General features: G+C 38.6%; 1 protein-coding gene across 1 annotated transcript in view; it reads right to left on the bottom strand.

Moving 5' to 3' along the window:
• The window catches only part of SEC24D (SEC24 family member D), a 130,669-nt gene that overhangs the window by 5,218 nt on the left and 101,850 nt on the right, over positions 1 to 23,601 (bottom strand). Inside the window, exons 14-22 of the mRNA XM_006881066.1 lie at positions 23,372 to 23,488; positions 22,385 to 22,555; positions 17,720 to 17,816; positions 17,448 to 17,593; positions 16,402 to 16,540; positions 15,301 to 15,419; positions 9,929 to 10,108; positions 6,929 to 7,120; positions 714 to 803 (exon numbers count right to left, since the gene is read on the bottom strand). Coding sequence (XP_006881128.1) covers positions 714 to 803; positions 6,929 to 7,120; positions 9,929 to 10,108; positions 15,301 to 15,419; positions 16,402 to 16,540; positions 17,448 to 17,593; positions 17,720 to 17,816; positions 22,385 to 22,555; positions 23,372 to 23,488 — 1,251 coding nt within the window. The remainder of the gene's footprint in view (positions 1 to 713; positions 804 to 6,928; positions 7,121 to 9,928; positions 10,109 to 15,300; positions 15,420 to 16,401; positions 16,541 to 17,447; positions 17,594 to 17,719; positions 17,817 to 22,384; positions 22,556 to 23,371; positions 23,489 to 23,601) is intronic.

Below are 23,601 nucleotides of genomic sequence, written 5' to 3'. Positions count from 1 at the left end.
AGATATCATAGTTCTTATAGAGCTCTGCTTCCAGGGGACTGTTCTATGAGCAGTGTCACAGATAAGAAGGTTCAAGGTCACCATCTGCTCCATAGGAGAAAGATGGGTAATATCCTCTTGTGTGAATAACTGCCTCTAAAAACCCACCAGAGGGTCAGCTATGGGTCAGTTCTGACTCTATGAGACACAACAGCAACTACACACACTCACACACACACACACATAAACCATCATCATCAGTACACTGCAAATGCTAGGAGATCCTATTATCAAGCTTAGAAAGGAAGAATGATGAGTAAGTATCTAGAATGCTTAGAAGTACATAGGCTAGAACAACACAATTTTTCAGGGAATTTCAAACAAAATTTGTAAAAAATGTATGTTGTACATGTTCTGAATGACAGCCCTTTAGTCAGGGAAGATTAGGACCTGAAGGAAAAGTAATTTTAAAATCTATTATTGATATAAATTTCAACCATTAAGAGAATCTTCATAACTACCAAGTAAATAATAAAACAACCTGTGGAGACATCTATGTGTCTGTGACGAATAATTAGATGACATACTTAAAGGACAGTGGAAATTTCTGTATCAATTACTTTATAAAAATAGAAGACATATTTTTAAAGAACTCTTTAATGAAAACAAAGTGTTCAAATAGGGACAAAACCAAAAAGTCTTTAAGAAGTTATATGTATAAATCTTGTCCTTACCTTCATTGAATACGGCCTCTTCTGCTGAATAATACTCATAATCATTCTGAGTTTTTGAGAATATGGACTTCCCAACTCAGGCAGTAATGTCTAGATTTTAAAATAAAATCCACATTTGCATTTCAGTACAATTTGTAATATTTAGATAGAAGCAGAGATACAAAATTATTAGTATTTTAAAGTTAAAGTAGCACTTTAAAACCATGTGCAATTTTCATTCATTTATCTGAAAACCTAAAATGTGGAACAATCATTATTGACATGAATCAATTATCTGTGTTTCAGAAGGAAAACCTTCTGGAATTTGGCACATGCACATCATTGGAAAGACATGGTGGGGGTCTATTTTGTTCAAAAAAACATCTCTGGGCCATTCTTCAGGTTTTTCAAGATGTGTATTTCAACACAATGTATGTGAGAAAAGAATGCACACTTTATTCCACCCAGAACCCTGAGGCATCACCCCATTTCTAAAACACCACAGTTCCAACATTAAAACAAACCACCACATGCTGACTGCTCAAGGAAAGTACAGCCTCAAATTTCCCTGAAATCTAGTTAATAGTCTGCCAACAACAATCCAACTGCACAGAGCCTCTGGGGGATGTGAAGGACCTGGGCTTAGATGTCATCAGTTCAGACAGAGCTAAATGATAACGTTTACAGCTCAGGCAAGAGAAAATACACCATCTGTAAATCAGCCACAGAATAGGTGAGTTTGGATGTTTTACCAAAAAGTGACAACTCAGGAAAAGATTATTATTAGGGTTAAGAGAGAACAAAGAAAATACGGTAACAAAGATCTGGAGAAGAAACAGGAAACGGAAACCAAGCAGCAAAGAAATCAGTCTATGCCAACAACTGACTCATCCAGCAGGAACCAAGGAAGTTCTACAAAGGCCTGTCTCTGCAAAGAACACAGGTCTGTTAATGAGCTCAGGAGGTGCCAAGGTTATCGTAACTAGAAAATAAGGGGGAAAGAATGTCTGTTCTTGCTTCTCTCTGTTGGGGACAGACCCACCCTCTTGGAAGTGTGTTATTTTTTACCCAGCAAAGTTTACTTTGTCTTTAGCTATTCCTCTGCTTATGATCCTTTTTCATCTTCTAACATTAGGGCCAGAAAACTCTCCATACTCCAAAGTTCATCTGGAAACTCCTGCTACTTTTAACAATTAGGACCAATATAACTGAAGCAGAAAATTCATCTTAACATCCACACCCCATTCCTCAGTACCTTTTTTTTTTAAAAAAAAAATTTATTTCACAAATAATACATGTTTCCCAAGCAGGGATATGGTGGCTTAGTGAGTAAAGACTTGCACTGCCAAATCAAAGTTAAGTGGTTCAAATCCACCAGCTAGCTCTGTGACAGTAAGATGAACAATGCCCTCTGATTTCATTTACTGCCTCTGAAAATCCACTGAAGGATCATCTATGAGCTGGTTCTGACTTGACAGATGGTAACAACAACATGTTTCCAAGGAGTATTGATGGTGCAAATAAACAGTATATGCTCAGCTCCTAACTAAATGACTGGCTGTTTCAACCCATCTAGAGGCTCCAGAGAGAAAAGATCGGCCATCTGCTCCTTTGAGGACTGAAAAACCAAAACAAAACAAAATGTGTTGCCACTGAGTCAATTCTGGCTCATAGTGACTTTATAATTAAATAAATAGAATAAATAAAACAGTAATAAATAAAATAAACGTTGTTGTTGTTGTTATGTGCTGTCGAGTGCAACTCACAGCGACTCTATGTACAACAGCCCTAAACTCTGCTCTGTCCTGTGCCAATCGCACCATCTCCAATACACCCATCCCAATTGCCCCAGTCACTGAATCAATCCACCTCACAGAGGGCCTTCCCCTCCTGCATGGAACAGTTTACTGTTTCTAGCTTATTTATCTTCAAACTAGGAGTATGGGTGGAGCACACAGGTAAGTGCTTGAAAATTAGCTGAAAGATGTCTGTTTTGTACCCACCCAGAGGAGCCTTGGGAGACAGGGATGTTGATCTATTCTCAAAAGCTCACACAGCCTTGGAAACCCTACAGAATAGTTCTATCCTGCATACATGGAGCCATCAGGAGTCTGAATCCATGTAATGACAATTAACAAGAACAATCTTAGAATTAGTCTCTTAATGTAATATGCATACCTTTACAACTTTGAAATTCCTTTAAACATATACTGCTTACATTCCTAATGAATATACAGTTCTGTATAAATGGCCCTCCTATCTATTGGTTGTTAAGCATCTGTGAGCTGAACAGTGAGTAAGAACAAGGGAAGAATCAATGCCTTTGAGTTGTAGTGTTGGAGAAGAGTAGTAACTATCCCAAGGACTTCCAAATGAATAAACAAAGAAGTTTTGGAGGAAGTGCAACAAGGGAACTTCTTAGAGGCAAACATGGTGAAGCTTCACCTCACATATTTTGGGCATATTGTTAGGAGGGGGCTGCTCTGTGGACAAGGAATCCAGGCTTGGAAAGAAAGCTGGAGGGTCAGCATAAGAGAGGAAGGCCCTCAATGAGATGGATGGACACAGTGACTGCAGCAATGGGCTCAAAAAGATCAGAAATGTTGGGGATGGCAGAGGCCAGCACAGGGTTCAGATCTCTTGTTTATGAGGTCACTATTTGTCCTACTCAATTCGACAGCATCTAACAACAGTCAATGTAATTTTAAATTTTAATCCCGTTCCTTCTTCCCAGATGCTATGTACCTCTAAATTGTTCTGAAATTCTATGCATTCTCTCGTAAGCTGGAGGATAAAAATAGCCTTATACTATCTTGACATATATGAAGTTTCAGGGCACAAACCATGTACTACATGTTCCTCATACGGAACAAACCATCAAATTAGGTTAGACTTGAGTCCTCACAGCAATAATGATCATGCAACAAAAATCTGCAATGGAAGGTTTGCAAGAAATACAGTTTCTCTAACAGCTTCATCTGACGTACTTTGGACATGGTGCAAGGTGGGATCAGCCCTTGGAGAAGGATGTCATGCTTGGGAGGGTGGAGGGACAGCGCAGGAGAGGAAGACCCTCGAAGAGATGGACTGATTCAGTGACTGGTGTAATGGGAATAGGTGTGTCAGGGACAATAAGATTGGTACAAGATAGAGCAGGGTTTAGGGATCTAAACCTACATAGGGTCTAAACACACATAGTTGTGCATAGGGTTGCTATGAGTCACAGGCGACTCGATGGCACATAACAACAACTAGTTTTTTTCTCAGAAACCTAAAATATAAAGTCAACTGTATTCAATTCCACATTAAAAACTAGAGTATGTTTGTAATGTTATGACTGTAATAGAGGACAGAATACTCTGTTCTTGTGGGATTTTAGAACTCATTGATCTCTTGTCTGCAGCAGAACACTCATGATGATTCCTGTCCATTCTTCTGAGTATCCCCCTCAGCACCAGGAACAAGCTAGAGGATGCCCCCGCAGAGATAAGCCCGGGTTCATTCCTCACCTCTGCCAATTACTAACTGAATGAACTTGTCAATCTGTAACATGTTGGTCATAACAATCAAGGCAGTGCTTTATCAGGAAAATGAAGTGAAGTACTAGATTTCAAGCCCTTAGAGCACAGTGACTCACTCACTCACAGACGTTTGCAGAGTTGAAACTGACTCAAGGCTGATTTTAAAATGGGTTTTCAGGGTGCGTCCCTGGCCAGCCACTGTGGGCTCAGAGGCAGAGGAGAAAAGATTGCGAGGTGCCGCAGCCGCAGCCCAGAGATAAAGAACGAACCAGTATAGACGAGAACGCCCTACAAGCTGGCTAACTGAAGGCTGGCTGTGGTGAAACTTACCACTCAGTTAACATACTTCATACAAACAGGAAAACAAATGAGTCCTGTTCCAACACCACACCTTCTCTAACTGTCCCCGAATGTGTAATCTGTCTGCAAACATGTTTTTTTCCCAGTCAGTCTCCCTTGTAAGCATGTTTTCTGCTATCTATGTGTAAAGGGAGCTTCATGGCTTGGGAAACTATGTATCCTCTGTCGACAAGAATTTCCTGAGGATTTCCTGGACAACATACAAAAATCACCTTGTTATCACCTGAGAAACCCAAGGCTGCAAGTAGAGGAAATGGAGACTATGCATGATATTATGAAGGAAGACATGGGTGGTGGCAGTATGTACTAGCAGAGAGGTGGAAGATGCTTTTTCCAAAGATAAAAAGAGTACTGAAATGTTAATTGTTGGGTTTTTGTATGTTGCTGATCTTGAAAACATGGTTCAATATAGGATAAATGAACATGGACTTAGCAGGAAGATTAAACAGGATATAAAAGATAGACCCAAGAAGAGAACAGCTGGACTTAGACTGGACGATGCCTCTAATACCATAAATCTAACAAGAGAGAGCTCTGGTGTTGGAGCGGACAGTGTATTGGCACAGAGTGGAACTTCCTTTCAGTCTCCAGTAATGTCTGCAGTTAGGCCCTTAACATCAGTAGATAGTCAGTTAACAAGCCCTGCAACACCATCCCCTGATGCAAGCATTTCTCTGGAAGACTCTTTTGCTCATTTACAACTCAGTGGAGACAACGGAGCTGAATGGAGCCACCATGGAGGGGAGGGGGGGCGGAAGGATAAAATCAAGAATCTCCTTCTTCAGACAGGATACCAGCACCAGACACCTCCATAGATGAAACCTAGTCATATAGCAGTAGTGACAGTGAAGATATATCTACGCTTATTGCACAGAGCTCCTTGACCCAACAGAGACTTCTGGCTCCTAATGCAAACCAGACAGGATCTGATCGATCAGATCTGTCTGGGACTGACTGATCAGTAACGGGGTGGAACAATGAGTGTCAGGTCTAGACGGCCTGATGGACAGTGCACAGTAACTTAAGTTTAAATAAAGTCGTCAACTCATGCTAAAGGTTGAAATGGCTCTCCGTAAATTTCTGCTACATAACATTATAACATCCCTTGTCGGGCATTGTGGGGTGGGAAGGGGGATGGGAAGGATATACCTGTAATTAAAATGTCTTAACATGTCTCTGTTGAGAAATTTACTTAAAGAACTTGGGTATTCATAGTTGACAGTTGTTTAGTACTAATCCAGTTTTCTTGAGGTTTCTTTATTTTACAATATTTTTTTGGTTAAATTTGTTTAGTTTTTTTTGGCCAGTGTATCTTATCTGTACATTAATAGTTTTCATCTGATTCTTGCACTGTATCTTATTTTTCTGTATGGATTAACATAAAATCATTACTAAAATGTGGCACTGATGAGATGTTTGGTATCAGTATCAGCAGGAAGCTTAATTGTTTTTCTTTTTTTTTTAAAGAAAATATTTTATTTATAATTTTTAAAACTATGGTTAAATGTTTAAAGTTTATATTCCATGTTAAAAGACATTTCTCATTAATTAATCTGATCCAAGAAAATTACAAAAACACTTAAGAATTCTTTACTGAGTGGACATTTCCCACCATATGTTCTTTGCCATTTACTTGACATGCTTTTGGTCACAGCTAACCTAGCAATCAATAAAATGACAGGCAGTATGTGCCGAAATAAGATATAGGCAGGTCCCATCATCCTTTCTAAAGAGCAACTGATTACACTGTGGAACCTTATTATCGTAAGAACAGATGTGAATTTGGAATTTTAAACTAACAACCATTTTATAGTAGTTTCCAAAATAGAAATGTGAAGAAAACAGCTAGTAAGTTTCAGAATCTTCTCTGTAAACACACAACATTGTTTCCATAGGCTTTGCTGTCTAGTCCTTGTAATTTGAAGTTTCCCTTCACCATCCTTTTCTTTTTGACTACAAACTTTATAATTTAATAAATAATACAGTTTATCACAAAAAAGAGTGCGTTTCAGAAGCTGTGAACTGCATGGGAAAGACTGGTCATCTTCTTTTTCTTACAGCAGTTGGTAGATTCAAGCTGCCAGAAAGGTAACATCTTTGGGTCAGCAACCCAATTCTCAGGATGAGGCAATGGACGTTCACAGTAAATGAATAGGAGAGTTCATATAGTGTGGTTTTATGATAGTTTGATGCAAATAATTTTAAACCAGCTTATTATTCATCAAAACCAGGAAATAATCTCATAGTTAACAGAAAAACCATACGTTACAAACTTTTACATTGTAAAGAGTTGCATATCAATAAAACAATTTATATATTGTATACTAACACAAAAATAAGAAAAAAGAGACTTGCCATATCTGTGCTGATATGTGCAAAAGATGGCACATTAAATATTCCTTGGATCACTTCCGGTGGGCTACTTACTCCCAACCATAAGAACATGTTTAGACCATTAGCCAGTAGGAATATTCCTTCTTCTGAAAGACGGGACTCGGAACAACGAACAGCTGCAGGTAAACTTGTGCTCTTGACATCTAATGTGTGCTGGAAGCAAAAGACAAGCATGTTAGAAACTCCTCTCACCTCGCTTCTTCCTTTCTCCATTCCTTCCTTCTTTCCCACAGTGCTGGTGCCAGACATTGTTCTAGTCATTAGACAATACTTTCTACCTTGTGTAGCTAATATCTTTTAGAGGAAGGGAGTAAAAAATAAGCAAGGTAAGTACATTATACAGATTATATACCTATGATGACAAAATCCAGGAAGACATTGAAGCAGGAAAGTGAGATAAGAGTGGTAGGGATGGGAATATATGTTTCAAATATACCTTCTGTGAAGGTAGTTTCTGAGTGAAGACTTGAGGAGAAGAGAGCAGTAGCCATGGGGCTACCTGAGGAAAGAACATTCCAGGCAGAGGAAACAGGGCCAAGGCTCAGGTGAGAGCCTATCTGAGTTGTTTGGAGATCAGCAAGGAAGTCAGTAAGGCTGGAACAAAGTGAAAAAGAGAAGACTGATGGTGATGTTAAACAGGAGAGGAGGGGAGTACAGATAACACTGTGTTGAAGGGCAAGAGTTCTTGAGTATTCATAGTAGAGAAGTATTTTAACAAGAGTTAGCAAGATCATGGAAGCTTCTATGTTGTAAACAGACAGAGAGGCTGAAATGAGTGAGAAGGCTTGTTAGAAGGGTCCCAGGAGAGACAATTAGGCTTGAGCTTCTGGGTGAACACAAAAGAAAGTGAGAAATGGGCAGATAGTGGATATTCTTAGAAAGAAAGCTGACATTGCTGACAGGTGAGAAGTGGTGCCTAGGAGAAAGGAAGAAGCGTGTCTACAGGATTTCTGACCTCAAGAACCGAAAGGAGGGAGTAGTGATGAAAGGGAGGAGAAGACTGAAGAGGAAGGAGGCTGACGCAGGAAGATCAGGGGCTTGAGTGAAGAAGTTCATTTTATATCCAGAGAGTCACTGACATTCAATCGGTGACAGAGACAAACACATCTAGAGTTCAGGGTAGGCCTGGAGAGAAGACATGGGGAATCATTATTTTGTCAGTGTAATTGACAGCCTTAAGAAGAGATGAAATATCTAAGGTAATGAATGTATACTGAAAAGTGAAACAGACAGTCCTACCATAAAAGAAATTATTTACAACCTCAGAAAATCAATGGAAAGTCACCATGAATGAGAATCTACTCAAGGGTGGTGGTTTAGTTTGATTTTGGTTATGAAGGGAGCAAGACTTGGGAGAAACTGGACACTTTAGAAAACAGCAGAAGGAAAAAGGGAAATCAGATGCTAAGTGAATAAGGCATTTGAAGAGTGAGCGACACATTATGTCAATTGTTGCTGATGGGCCAGAAAAGACAAAGATCAAGAACTACCCATTGGACTTCAAGACATGGAGGCCAGTGGTGATCTCAGCCAGAGAATTTTAGCAGAACAGTAATGTTCCAGGTTCTCTGGTGTATAGATTTGTTTTGATAATCCATTTGAACTTTGCCCTATCCTGTGCCACGCTCATGATAGCTCGTCTCTATTGTTAACAGAGTTGCTAAGAGTTACAGTCAACTTGACAGCACCTAAAAACAGCAGCAGCATCTGGAAATCTGTCATCTGTAAAAATTTACACTTAATTTTGATATTGTTTAAAAGAATGGACAGTGTATTGTTTCTGAGCTAATATAGCAGTGAATGTATATCAGTGAGAGTCCAGGTATGAGTTTGGGTATAGATATTCAAATTAAGTTGATCAGATTTGCTCTCTCCTCACCCTCCATTATAACCTGTTAGAAATCAAGAGAAAAGAGCCTAGTTAAGAGTTCAGGGGCCTTCACCACGTGAAGAACTGACTCAATCTCTAAGGACAAGCACAACATAGAGGTGGTGGTGACGATGTCCTGGAGAAGGGGACATCCTGTGTCTTCATGATTGCTGGCTTCAGGTCAGTGTTGTGGATAAGATGTCAGCCCATCTCATTAAGGGTTTCCCTCACTTTTTGATGGCCCTCTACTTTTCAAAAAATACTGTTAAGTATCTTCAAATATATGTTGACTTTCAAAATTTTGATTCTATTTGGAGAAGGCTAATTACAGTCATTCTGGTTCAATGTAGGACAATTAAGATACACATTGTACAAAAGTAGACAAATATATCTACATACATAAGACCCTATACACAAAACTATAAATTGGTTCCATGCTTATAATGTAGATTTCTTGAAAACCAAAGTCAGCTTTCATTACTCACTTTTCAAACCTCCTACTCAAATGATGATGACTGATTTTAGAATAAGTAAAGAAAAAACAATCATCTAAACAATTCAGGGAAGTTAGAACCCCTCAAGTTCCTTTCCTCACAATGGAGGGATGCAACTTATTTAAGACTCTCTGTGCTAAATCCCACATCACAGACTTTGAAGGCACTCATGACCTCATATCTTGGGGATGGCACAGCCAGAGTGCCCTTTGGAGGCAAGAATGATGAGACTTCACCTCACGTACTTTGGGCAAGATGCTAGGAGAGGCTATTCCTTGGAGAGGGCCATGATGCTGGGAAAGGTGGAGGGTTGGTGAAGGAGAGGAAGACCCTCAACCAGGTAGACTGACAGGGTGACTGCTGTAGTGGGCTCTTGTGTGTCAGGAAGTGTGAGAATGGTGCAGGATGGAACACGGTTCAGATCTTTTGTTCATGGGATCGCTATGAGTTGCACTCAACTTGACAGCACCTAACAACAACAAAATGACCTCAAGCCTTAAGAGGAGAATAACAGGTCTCAGGTATAACATAGAAAAGTACAAATTATGAATTCCTTTCCAGATTCTTCGAGGAAATGCATCACCACCACATACTCACAATTGGCAGAAGTTGTGGATAGAAGAAAAGCTGAGAGTCAGCCACACCCATGGTCATGACCAGCTGTCTCTGAAATGCCCGTTCATCTGTTGAGATCTCTGGTCTGCTGAGCAGCACACAGCTTTTTAACAAACAATTAATGTACACTGGCAATACTTTCATGGATTCCGGGAGAATAAGCTGAAAAACAAACAGGTTATTTTCCCCTTTACCCTTTATTGATTTTATTAGTAGTGTTGAGAATATACATGGCAAAACATACACCAATACTACAGCTTCCACACACACGGAGTTTAATGATATTGATTACATTCTTTGAGTTAACATAACTCAGTGTGCCCTGGGCTTATTATTTAACATTTTGAGTGGCTATTAAGTTGTCAAAATTGGGAAGGGTGTGCATCAAGGATGTGTCCTATCTCCATATCTTTTCAATCTGTATGAGGAACAGATTATTTGGGAGGCTGGACTCTATGAGAAGTGTGGCATCAGAATTAGAGGTAGACTCATCAACAAATGTGACTCACAGAGACCCTATGTACAATAGTCCTGAACCCTGCTCTATCCTGTGCCAACTTGACTGTCTTCAACACACCTGCCCTCATTATCCCATTTACTGTATCAATCTGTCTCATCGATGGTCTTCCTCACTTTCTTTGCCCCTCCACCCTTCCAAGCATGATGTCTCTCTCCAAGGACTGGTCCCTCTTTGCAACATGTCCAAAGTATGTCAGAATAAGCTTCAGAATTCTTGCTTCTAAGAAGCAGGCCGGCTTTACCCTCCCTAGGATGAACCTGTTTGTTCTCCTGGCAGTCCATGGTACATTCAACACTCTTCTCCAGCACAAAAGCTCAAAGGCATCAATTCTTTTAACAAGAGGGGGGAAAAACAAACAAACAAACAAACAAACCCATACAAACTGGACATGACTAGGGATAACAGAAGAATTGATGGCTTTGAACTATGGTATGGAAAAAGAATATTAAATACCTAATAGACTTCCAAAAGAACAGACAGATGTCTTAGAGAAGGTGCAGCCTGAGTGCTCCTTGGAGGAAATGATGATGAAGCTTCATATCACATACTCTGAATATATTGCAAGGAGAAGTTATTCCTTGGGGAGGGAGCTCATGCTTGGAAGGTGGAGGGGTGGCAAAAGAGAGTAAGTCCCTTGGATTGACACAGTCATGGCAGCAATGGCCTTGAGTTTGTCAGAGATTAAGAGGATGGCACAGGATAGGACAGATCAGATAGCTGTACATAAGGTAGCTTTGAGTCGTACTCAACTCGATGGCACAACAACATACTGAAAAGAAATCTCCCTCAGATGCTTTTAGATTTCTCAATTTTAATCTTTTTACATCATAAAGAAATTTAATTAACAGATATTTATTATACTGTTCTATTAAGTAAGGAATGTGTAAGATAGAAATTTATATCTGGTTCAGGCAAATGTACTTGAGAACGAAGCTACTTGATAGGCTCTTTTTCTCTTCCTCTTCTAATATCTTTACTAATGGTAGTTTAAATGAGTCCTGCTAAGAAAAGAAAATGCTTTCTTCTCAGTTTCCTCTAGCATAAAATATTTTCCTTTTGGCAACACTTTGTGTGCAGTTACTTTCTCTACCAAATCAAGTTAGGATTTAAAATAGATGAAATGATCATTTTCTAGAGTGCCACAGCTTCAATATTAGTTGTTGTTGTTATGTGCCGTCGAGTCGTTTGCGACTTATAGCGACCCTTTTACCTATTATTGTGGGTTAACAATGTGTTTTTGAAAAACAAACCAAAAAAAGCTGCCATTGAATTGCTTCCGATGTATGATTACTGCTTGTATGTCAGAGTACAACCGCGTGCCACAGCGTTTTCAGTGACTTACTCTTCACTAGACCTTTCCTCTGTGGTGCCCCTGGGAGGGGCTCAAACCTATAACCTTTGCTTAAAGGCCCAGTGCATTATTAACCCTTTGTACCATTAGCCTATTTAGAAGCCTACTCACAGAGTTTTCTAAAACACATCTCACAATTTCACTGTCTGTTCTACGTTTTAGCAGGTCATATTAAGACAGTTTACAAATTTGTTGTTCAAAATACCACAAAGGGCAAGCTGTGACCATGATGTCACCATTAGGATTAATAATTGAGATTAAAGCAAATGAGAGGTAGAAGAGGGAAAACAGCAGAGTCAGTAAGAGGGAGAGGGGGTCACACTGACAATGAAGAAGAAAAAACTGAATGACTGTCAATGACACTCCTATAATCAAAGTGCTCTTTAATGGTCTTGCTTGGACCAAAGGTAGGAATATGGTTCAATCCAGCAGCTGCCCTGTGGAAGAAAGATGGGCAATCTCCTCCTGTGCAATTAAGTGCCTCTTGAAAATCCACTGGAGGGTCAGCTATGAGTCAGTTCTGACTTGCCACAATGAGTTTGAGTTTACAGTTCAGTAGCGTAATTCCTTTAAGAATTACTCATGGATATTGTTTCTTACACATGAACTGTGCGTGAATCCCATATATGAAGTGATAGTTCCTGACCATTGTGGCATTTGACACTCCAATGGCACAAGGTTCAGCATCACAGCAACCCCAGGTTACCTCAGCACAGCATACTGACAGAAGAGTGTTGTGCAACTTAGAAGAATGTTCTTCCAAAATGTAACAACGACTTTTAAATACAAAGGTCCTCCCTGAGGTCTTGTTGACTCTAAACAAGAGGCTTAAATAAAAACAAACAGCCTGAGATGTATAGCAAGCCTATGTACAGCAGCTCTGAAACCTTCCCTTTCCTGAGACAGTCTAACAAATTCTGACACACCAACCTCCATTGCCCCAGATACTGTATAAATCTATCTCATCTGAGGTCTTCCTCTCCTGAGCTGTCCCTCCACCCTTCTGAGCATGATGTCCTTCTCCAAGGACCAGTCTCTCCTGGCCACTTGCCCAAAGTATATGAGATGGAGTTTCAAAATCCTGTGGCTTTGTACAGAACATATTAATATATGTGAGTATATTGGTTGACAGTCACTACATTATATATAAACAAAAGAATGTGCCACTACTGTGACACATAAACAGGATTCTCTATTTCTTGGAAAGATGGACATATGCTTGTGAAGTATGTGTGCTTACATACTCTTTAGATATAGTAACAGTCAACGTTGACATAAGCTGATGGCAGTAGTAACAGTATGTTTTACAAATAGATGTTATTTATACATACAAATACTGGAATTATTTCTTTTTGAAGGTTATTAATAGTTATAAAGAGGCAATTTGAAAGTATTACGTTTGGGCAATCATTTAGGGTTTTTTTTAATCATTTAGTATTTTAAAATTTTAGCTCTTTTTTAATAAATCCATTTTGCCTCTCAATGTAAAAGAAAAAGTAAAACTTCATGTCTGTATTTCTGCATCTGTTCTCTGGTTTACATTCCTTCCTCAAATACATATATATGTATATGTATGTATGTATGCATATATATGTATAGAATATATACAATGTTATATATAATACATATATAATTTTTTCAGGAATTTATGATAATTACATGATGACTCAATTATAGAATTTTTAAAAACATTCTTATCATTGAAAAGTACACTTTCATAGCTCTTTAAATACTGTGCATGTGATTTGCTGTATGAAAAAATAAACAAAAAATTCATCATAAGAACAAGAAAAGCAAGACTTACCAGCAACTTTTTTCAGAGAAAATATATCATCATAGTAATTTCACTCCAAAAATAATTGGGTAAACAGATGGTGGAGCAGTAGAAACAGAGATTTTAACTCTTAAAGGAGAAGGAAATGGCTGGTTTGAGCTTCCTTTTCCTTAAATAGTCAACAGATTGGGTTTTGTTTTGTTTTTTTACTTACAGTCTTTGAATCCAATCTGTTTAACATTAGCAAATACATTTCCAGGGAAGATGTCACTGTACCTGTTCTCCTTCAACTAATCCTTATGAAGTGTGACATACTCCAGAGACAGGATATTGCTTCCAGATTGCTCAGACAAATAGTAAAACTGGAGTTTAAAATGTTCACCAGTCAACAATAGCCATGCTAGGTGCACCTGGTGGGTTTTGTGTAAATTCAACAAGAACCTTACGAACTGGCACTAATGTATGAAGTTAGTAACGTGACAGACATTCTGAATAGTTAAGAGGATAGACTACTCTAGATTTGAGAATTGCTCATATGATTACCAACACAGGAGACGAAAAATGTGAAATATCCAATCTAATTACTTGGAAAGCATAGAAAAGAATTTGTATGAAAAAGTCCAACCTAATAATTGTGGCTATTTCCCTTCTTAACCCAAAATATGAATATAGCCCCCAAATTTACTTCTATTACTTCTGCTGCTGAAAGCTGACTTTTTGGCGGGGTTTCAGATATGCTTTCAGCAGCCACTGTGGACAGACAATAAAAGATTCAGAAAGATTCCCCATCTGTTGTTAAGTGTCTCTCTTTTAATCAAATTGTATACTCAAATATTCAACACAACTGTGATAAATGATACTTCACTTTAACTGGCATGGGAAGGAATGTAAACCAGAGAACAGATGCAGAAATACAGACATCAAGTTTTACTTTTTCTTTTACACTGAGAGGCTAAATGGGATTTAAAAAAAAAAAAAAAAAAGCTAAAATTTTAAAATACTAAATAATTGCCCAAAGGCAATTCTTTCAAATTGCCTCTTTATTAATAACCTTCAAAAATGAAGCATTTCAATATTTGTATGCATTAATAACATCTGTGTATAAAACAAAGACTATTACATATTACCATTGCCATCAGCTTATGTCAACGCTGAGTGTTAATGTGTCTAAAAAGTGTGTAAGCACACATACTTTACAAGCATATGTCCATCTTTCCAAGAAAAAGAGGATCCTGTTGATGCATCATAATGTTGTTGTTTTTGTTGTTAAGTGCTGTCGAGTCGTAGGCGACTCATAGCGACCCTATGAAGGAGAGTCCTCAACGCCTGGGTGCCTTTCATCCTCTCTCCAGGTTCATAGGGTTTCCAGAGGCAAGCTATTATGGAAGTGGATGCCACTCCTTCTTACAAATGTGTCATAATAGTGACATATAATTCTTTTGTTTATATATAATGTAGTGACTGTCAACCAATATACTCCCATTTATTGTTCATACATCTTGTTATGTCATTAAGCAAATATTTTCTACATTGGCAAGAAAAATATTACAGCACAAAAAGCTTGCATTCTCAATATTCTTGCATATAAGGTTCACTAAAGGACTTCTATTTAAATGCTTGGAACATTACCAATTCTCAATAATAAGATATTCTGAAGGGATGAAGACAGGGATTTTTGTAGTTCTTTATTAGTACAATGGTTAGCTCACCTGGCTTACTGCAGAGGGATTTGCACAGTTCTTTCGGTAACAAGCTAACATATGGGCAGTCTGATTAACCAGAATTTCCCGGATGACCTTCAAGGGCTGGTGGAGAACTGCTTTAAAAGCTGTGTACACAAGACAATGAAAGAGGCATCAAAGTTTTAGCTCATAAATTAATTTTTTTAAAGAATCCATAACAAACCAACCAAACAAACCTCAAACTGATTATGTTTAGACTGCCCAGCAAGGAATAGCAGTGCTCAAAAATATAAAAAAGGAAAAGGGAAAATTAACATATAGGTAATAGAAAAAAATTAAGTAATTTCTTAATAGTCTTTTCTTAACTTTATAATGATTTAGCCAATGGAGAACAACAGCCTACCAAAAAGCAAAAGGTAGGCCCAGATTTATCCTCAAAATACTAGAAATACAATTTCACACACTGAGAAAAGAGTTTAGTTTGCTATCTTCTAATATCCTGAACCACTACTTCGACATTTTCACGTAGAATCTCTGGAGGAAAGCCAAAGGCAATTTAAGCCTTAGGGTTCACCTGTTTCATACGTGGATCACCAAGTTACTCACGTCTGTTATTGCTGTATACCAGAGAATTGGACTAGACACATAGCCGATCCTCTAGTGGTTTTTCAAGGCAGTTTAGTCACATGGCAGGAGACTGTGCATCTTTGTCCCACAGAGCAGCTGAGATTTGAACCACCAAGTGCTTTGGGGAGCTCCTTACCACTAGGCCACTAGAGCTCCCTTTCCTCAAGTTTAAGGACTATTTCCCCCGCTTATGTTTCACAAAGGACATTCAAATGACATAATAAGAGTCTAAGCATCATTTTCTGAAATTTCAGTTCCCCAACTGGGAAGACTTTTCAAAGAAAATGATATAGTTTAGGCCGATTTACCCAATATTAATCTAAAGTTTGAGACGTTGACCACTCCCCTTCACACTTTGCTGTGGTTAAGTTCTATTTTTTTTTCCTCCAAAAAGATGTGCCACTACCGGGCTTTGCATATAAACTCACTTGGTTACCAACAAGTCAGTCCTGATTCAATTACTAATAAGATACATAGTCCAGAGAATGAGCAAAATGTTACCTGACTTGGCAAAGAAGTTGATCAGAGCATCTGTCTCACAGCTCTTATAGAGATCGGCTAGTTGGGAGCTGCAGTTTAAACCAAGGTTGTGGATCCGGAGTCGTCTCTGGCCACTGATAGTTGTGTAAAGCACAGCACACTGCAGAGGCAACAGAAGGGTATATGGTTTTTGGTTAGCATGCTCCTGATCTTGTTTGCCCTTACAGTCAAGGGAGAACCGTTCTGTACAGCATGCACAGATAAAAGACATCTGCATTTTCCCACTAATTTTTTTCTACTATTAATCAAGGCCAAATGACAGTAAATATAGGAAGAATCATGACCAGTCCTTTTGTCAAGTTTTTGTGTAGTATTTTACTGATTTGAATTTCTGGGCTATTCACATCTAAATATCTGTTTGCATTTTTAGGAGCAATCTCCATTTCACTTATGCCTGGTTTTATTAACAGGTATCTAGTTCCAGAAACAATACGTCATGTATTCATGGCCTAATTGAGGCTCACTTCCCTCAAAAACAGTCACTGATCAACAGAGAAAGATGTAACCACCTGGCCAAATACCTGTGATTAAAACATCATTAATGGAGCTCTTCAATTCATGCCAACTTCTATCTTTTAAGGCTAGCATACATAATTTTTCATGGAAAATTTCCATAGCTTCTACTTAATTCTGTATATTACAAAATCAAATCCTATTTAGGTATGACTGCACTGGCGTCTGATGTGGTGTAAGACTGGCTGGCTGGCTGGCTGAAGCCTGAAAGAATTCGAACATGGTGGGAACCAGTGTGCTGCTGCCCATGATAATAATCACAAGGGTTTGGAGCTTTCGTATTATGACCAATTAATCATTACTTCATATAAAGTAGCACATGATGAATCTGACTATGAAACAAAATCATACAACCAGTACTCTAATGTAAGAACTCTGGAGAAACTGAATTGGGTCTTTATGAAAACACTAACACGTCTGATGGCATTTTAGCCACCTCACTGATCACTCACTGTCAGTTACAAACTAAAACGCCAGCATGCAGCTTCAGTCACCTGGATCAAGGCTCCACTGTCTTCACCAAGCTTGTCATCATGCTTGAACTCCACAGTTATGGCCTTGTCACAGTCGATGGCGGCCATTTCTACATCAGTGGTGTTGTTCATAAAAATGCCACCAAAGAAATCAGTGGCTCTGAAACCTGAGGGTGAGGAAAAAGAGCAGTTTGGCGTCTCAGAATATTTTTCATTTCTTTATTGCCTTGTTAGCGATTTCCAGGGGAAATGATCAGGTTTAATGATGACAATCAGGCATAAGTGATAGTTACCTGTGCTGGTTCGGACTCTCATAATAGCATCAAATCCTATTTTCTTCTCGATATCCTTTCTAAGATCGTTCAAAAACTGGTGGCTATCCAAGTGCATCTAGGAGGGGGGGAAAAGGCATGATCACTGCCCACCAGATGGCTCTAAACACACTTATAAGAACAATCTTGACTTTTAAAATTTGCTAATTCTGACTTACCACGTTATTGTCAGATGACATCAAATTGACTACAATTCATAGTGACCCTATGAAGAATGGATCTGAACCCTCCCCTGTCTGACTTCGTCTCACACACTTTAGACATGTGGTTAGGAGGGTTCCTTGGAAAGAACGTTGAAAAGGTAGAGGGTCAGTGAAGGAGGGGAAGACCTTCAATGGGAAGGAGTAATTGCTCATACATAAACGCATATCTTCTGGACCTCTGGTGGTCCAGTGGTTAGGAGGTGTGCAGCCAACGTAAAGGCATGTGGTTCAAATCCACTAGGTGCTCCTAGGGAGAAAGATAAACAATCTTCGCCCATCTGATTCACAGCTTCTAAAAACCCGCTATAGGGTCGGCTATTAGCTGGGTCTGACTCAAAGGCAATTAGTTGCTGTTTATTGATGTCTCTCTCCTATTTGTTAGATTAAACCAAGTATAGGATCTTCAGCCAGTGAGTCTTAGCTTCTCAAATTGAAATAAATTTCTTTCTTTATATTTTCACAACACTTAGAAATGTTTAGAGTTTAAAGGAATAACTGTTGTTGTTGGGTGCTATCCTGTCGAGTACAACTCATAGCCACCCTATCTTATTAACAAAAGATCTGAATCTTGTCCTGTTCTGTACCGTTCTTAGTTCTTATCATCTCTGACACACTTGAGCCTCTTGCTACACTCTTCAATCCATCTTATCAAGGGCTTTCCTCTCATTTGCTACCTTTCCAAGCATGATGTCCCTCTCCAATGAATAACGTCTCCAAGCAACATGTCCAAAATATGTGAGATGAAGCTTTGTCATCTTTGCCTCCAAGGAGCATTCTGGTTGTACTTTCTATATAACATATCTGTCTTTTCTTTTTGGCAGTCCATGGGATATTCAGTACTCTTCTCCAAAACCACAGCTCAAATATATATATATTGATATATATTTCTTCTGCTATCTATAATTCTTCTGCTATCCTTATTTACTGTCCCGGTTTCAGATGCACAACAAGTGACTGAAAAGATGATGGCTTGGATCAGGCACATCTTAATCTTAAAACATACATCACTGCTCCTCAGTACTTTGGAGAAGTCTCTGATATCAGATTTGCCCAGTGCAATACATCTCCTGAACTCCTGACTACAGGTACCAAAGGTGTTTACTGTGGATTGAAGAAAAAGGAAATCATTGACAACTTCAATATTTTCTCCATCTATTGTGATGTCCAGTGGTGAGGATTTTTGTCTTCTTGATGTTGAGATGCAATCTATATTGAAGGCTGTAGTCTTTTATCTTCTGTGGCAAGTGTTTCAAGTCCTATTCGCTTTCTACAAGGAAGGTTGTGTCATCTGCATACTGTAGGTTGTTAATGAATCTTTCTCCAATTCTGATCCTACGTTTTACTTCAGAGTCAAGCTTCTCAAATGCTTTGTTCAGTACACAAATTCAATAGGTTTGGAGAAAGGATACAATCTTGATGCACACTTTTGCTGATTTTAAACCAGACTGTTGTCCTTTGCTCTGTTCAGACAACAGCTTCTTGGTCGAGGTATAATTACATGTTCTGGGATTTCCATTCTTTTCAATGTTAGCCATAATTTGTTATGATCCACACAATCACGTGCCTTTGAATTGTCAATAAAACAATACTAGACATTCTTCTGGTATTCTCTGCTTTTAACCAGGATCCATCTGACATCAGAATTTTATTTCTAGTGTCACAGCCTCTTCTAAACCCATCTTGAGCTTCTAGCAGTTCTCTCTCAATGTACTATTCTAGGTGGTTTTGGATGATCTTCAGCAATAGTTTGCTTGCAAGTGATATTCATGATATTCTTCAATAATTTCTACATTCTGTTGGGTCACTTTTCTTGAGAATGGGAACAATTCTTCCATTCAGTTAGCCAAGTTGTGGTCCTCCAAATTGCCTAACATAAACTGGTGAGCCCGTCTAGAGCTGTATGTATTAGCTGAAATATGTCAGTTGGTATCTACTCAATTCCTCGGGATTTATTTTTTTGACAGTGTCTTCATCATAACTTGAACTTCTTCCTTAGTTACCACTGGCTCTTGTTCATATATTTCTTGAAATTTTTCAGTGTCAACAAATTATTTTTGATACAGTTCATTCCTTCTATCTTCTTTTGATATTTTCTGGATATCCAAGATTTTTAACATAGCATCTCTCAGTATTACAGCTTCAGGGTTGAATTTAGTTTTCAGTTCTTTGAACTTGAGAAGCGAAAGGCAAGTTCTTCCCTTTTAATGCTCCAGCTCCCATTCTTTGCACATTCCATTATAATACTTAGTTTTAGCTACTTGAGAGTTGACCTATGAAATTGGATCACCTCTTTTACTACTGTTTCTCCCCTTTGTTTTGGCTTCTTGACACTCTTGGGCAATTTTCAGAGTCTTTTCTAGCATCTGTTTTGGTCTTTTCTTCCTCCTCTGTCTGTGTAATGACCTATTAGCTCACTTCATATGAGGTCCATGTGTAAAGTCACCTTTTGTGCTTTTAAAAAATGTATTTGCAATGAATAAACTATTGAATGTATAGAATTCATTCTATGTCTAGCCTCATTCATCAAGAAGACTGTACTTTACGCCTACTATTCCTTCCTCATTGTTTCCACCTTGTATTTTTTTTTTTAATGTCAGAAACTACACAGGGTTACCACATAACAAAAATCTTTACCAGAATCCATAAAGATAAAATACTTGGATGAGTTCATTGCATACACACAATTTTTAGCATAGCCATTAAAGCTAAGTTACCTGGGTGTAGAAAAGCACACCAATACATAGCTTTGTACTCTAGCAAGTCTATGCTAGCCATATATGCCATGATTTTGATAATTAAGAATAAAGCCTATAAAGTACTTTTTGAGAAAGGGAAAAAGTTTCAGGTAAAATGTATATCCTTAATTAGGAAGTGGCAAGCAAAATATACTTTGCTGAATCTCCAACTCCAGATTATGGTCCAAATAAGGTCAAATTCATTAAGAAGTCTGGTTTTCAAAACAAAACTCAAACTCAACACTCCCAAAATAATTGAGGAGTATCCTCAACAAGATGGAAAAGTGCAATGACTGCAACAACAGCTTTGAACCTGACAGAGATTGTGAGAGTGGCACAGGATTGGGAAAGGGTTTAATTTATTTTTGTTGTTAAGAGCCCTCAAATCAGCTACAACTCATAGTGAACCTACGAACAAAAGATCTAAACTGTCTTCTATCCTGTATCATTCTCACCATCTCTGATATACTTGAATGTATTATTACAGTCTGTGTCAACCCATCTTGTTAGGACTTTTCCTCTCTCTCTCTGACTACCACGTTTCCCAGCATGATATATTTTTTCCAAGATATGGCCCCTCTTGATAACATGCTCAAATACGTAAGATGAAGTGCCATCATTTTTGCCTCTAGGGAGCACTCTAGTTGTATATCCTCCGAAGCAGACTTGTTTGTTCTACTGGCAGTCTATGGGATAAACAGTACTATTCTCCTAGACATTTCAAAGGCATTGGTTTTAATTCTGCTGTCCGTATTCATCATCTAACTCACAGATGGCTAGAAAGTGAATGAAAATATCATGATTTGGATCAGCTGCACCTTAGTCTTTAAACTGACATTCTTGCTCTTTAGCACTTTGGAGAGGTCCTTCACAGCAGATTTTCACAATGCATCACATCTTCTGGTTTATTGAGTGCTATAACCATGAGAGTTGATTGTAGAGCCAAGTAAAATGAAATAATTTCCAACTTTAATCTTTGTTCCATCTATCATAATGCTGCCTATTCATTCAGTGAAGAATTCTCTTTTCTAGATGTTGATGTAATCCATACTGAAAGCTGTAGTCTTTGACCTTATGAAGCAAATGTTTCAAGTCCTCTTGACTTTCTGGAAGCAAAGTCATGTCATCTGTATAATGCAGGCTGTTGATGAGTCTCCCTCCAATTTTGATGCCATATCCTTCTTCACACAGTCCAGCTTCTTGAATTATGTGCTCAGCATACAGAGTGAATAGGTATGGAGAAAGGATACAATGCTGGTGCACACCTTTCCTGATTTTAAACCATGTAGTGAGTCAGGACTCATCGGGAAGGCAGGGCCACTATTAGGACTCAAAACGCCAGCTCAGTGGTACCTAACAACAATAGTGCTTTCTAAAATGTGTCTTAAATAACCTACTTTAATGATTTAAAAATTTAAAGATTTAAAAGATTAAGAGAGATTTTAAAATGGGATGCTATATTTTTAATGTTAATGGATTTGCAACCTCTGCTGTTACCAAATCTCTTAATGTTGTTGTTGTTGTGTACCATCGAGTTGGAATACCCCTCCATGGCTGACCCTCCAGGATGTTTCCTATCTGCCTTTATTTTCATACCAACTGCCCGCCAAGGAGCACAGTTTCCTTAACCTAAGCACTACAAGTAGGATGAAAATAGAAAAGTGAGATGAACAAATTGCTGCATTTACCTGGAAATTGTTGTATTTGTAGAGGGTTCCTCCAGTGAGCTGAGGAACAAGACCCAAAGAGGCCACGTCCGCGTACTGACTGGGGAAGAGGAAGAGGGTCACAGAGCAGCCGTGAGCCACGCAGTCCTTCGCCAGAGATTCATAGACATTTGTTTGAGGCTGAAAAAGGATCTGAAGGAAAAGATACAAAAGAGGGGTAATATTATAAAATTGTGGCTTAAAATTTACATTTGTATTGAATTCCCATGGAATTATTAAAATGAACACATACACAGAGATACATTATGTAAACTGGGCTAAAGACATAGGGTGGAGTACTCAACAAAAGCCAGCCTGTGGCAGGCTTGTGCCATGGAAAACATACTTATGCAACTCAGTTCGACCCACAAGCAACCCTAACGACGCTATATTCCTATCTTAGTTTCTGTAGAACTAACTAAATTAAGTTCACAAAATTAGTAACTTTCGTGGTGCCATGTAGCCAGTAGTTTAATGCCTACATCCATGCCCTTATCCTTCACATTGACTTTCCTCCATTGCTACCCTCCTGTCAGAGGGCTTGAACAAAGCTTTATTTTGAGCAAAAGGAACAGAAAATCAATTCATATCACAGAACACTGCCTCAACAGTATCTGTCATATGGTAGAATCTATAGTCTTTTCTCCCTTCATTTCCCCCTGCTTTCTTAACTTCAATTAACAGCCTTATCATTGGTCACTTTTACATGCATTACACATGAAAAAATTTGGGCTTCATTTTCATTTGGGTATTTCTGGACCATAGATTTTCTAGACACATAGACTTTCTTGAATTATTACCCATGTATATTCTTGTAATATACAGTTCCCAGACTTGGACAGTAGATGTAGCCTCTCTTCTCTGCCTACCATTCACCATGCTACACTTTGACACAAAGGACAAAGTCTGTTTATTCTTTTTTAACAACTGGCATAGGGGTACCTCAAAGGGCAGTTGTGTGCAAAGTACCTTTTCTTTGTCTGTATTGACCAGCTTTCTGTCATCTCTGTTTTTGAGCTTCCCAGGAGCTTCTGCAGTGGGCAAGGAGGAATGGAAGATGAACAGCTTCCCAGGACATTCTGCTGCCTGAAATAGATCACAGGGAATACTTGGGGCGAGAATGTTTTAGGGGAATAAGCAAGCGAGTTAAAACAGAAATACTTTCTGTAACTGGAGAGGGATGTCATGCTTGGGAGGGT

The sequence above is a fragment of the Elephantulus edwardii genome, unplaced genomic scaffold (assembly GCF_000299155.1).
Source record: "Elephantulus edwardii isolate Elephantulus edwardi_28Jun2011 unplaced genomic scaffold, EleEdw1.0 scaffold00012, whole genome shotgun sequence".
NCBI lineage: Eukaryota > Metazoa > Chordata > Mammalia > Macroscelidea > Macroscelididae > Elephantulus > Elephantulus edwardii.
This window is presented reverse-complemented; position numbering and strand designations above follow the sequence as displayed.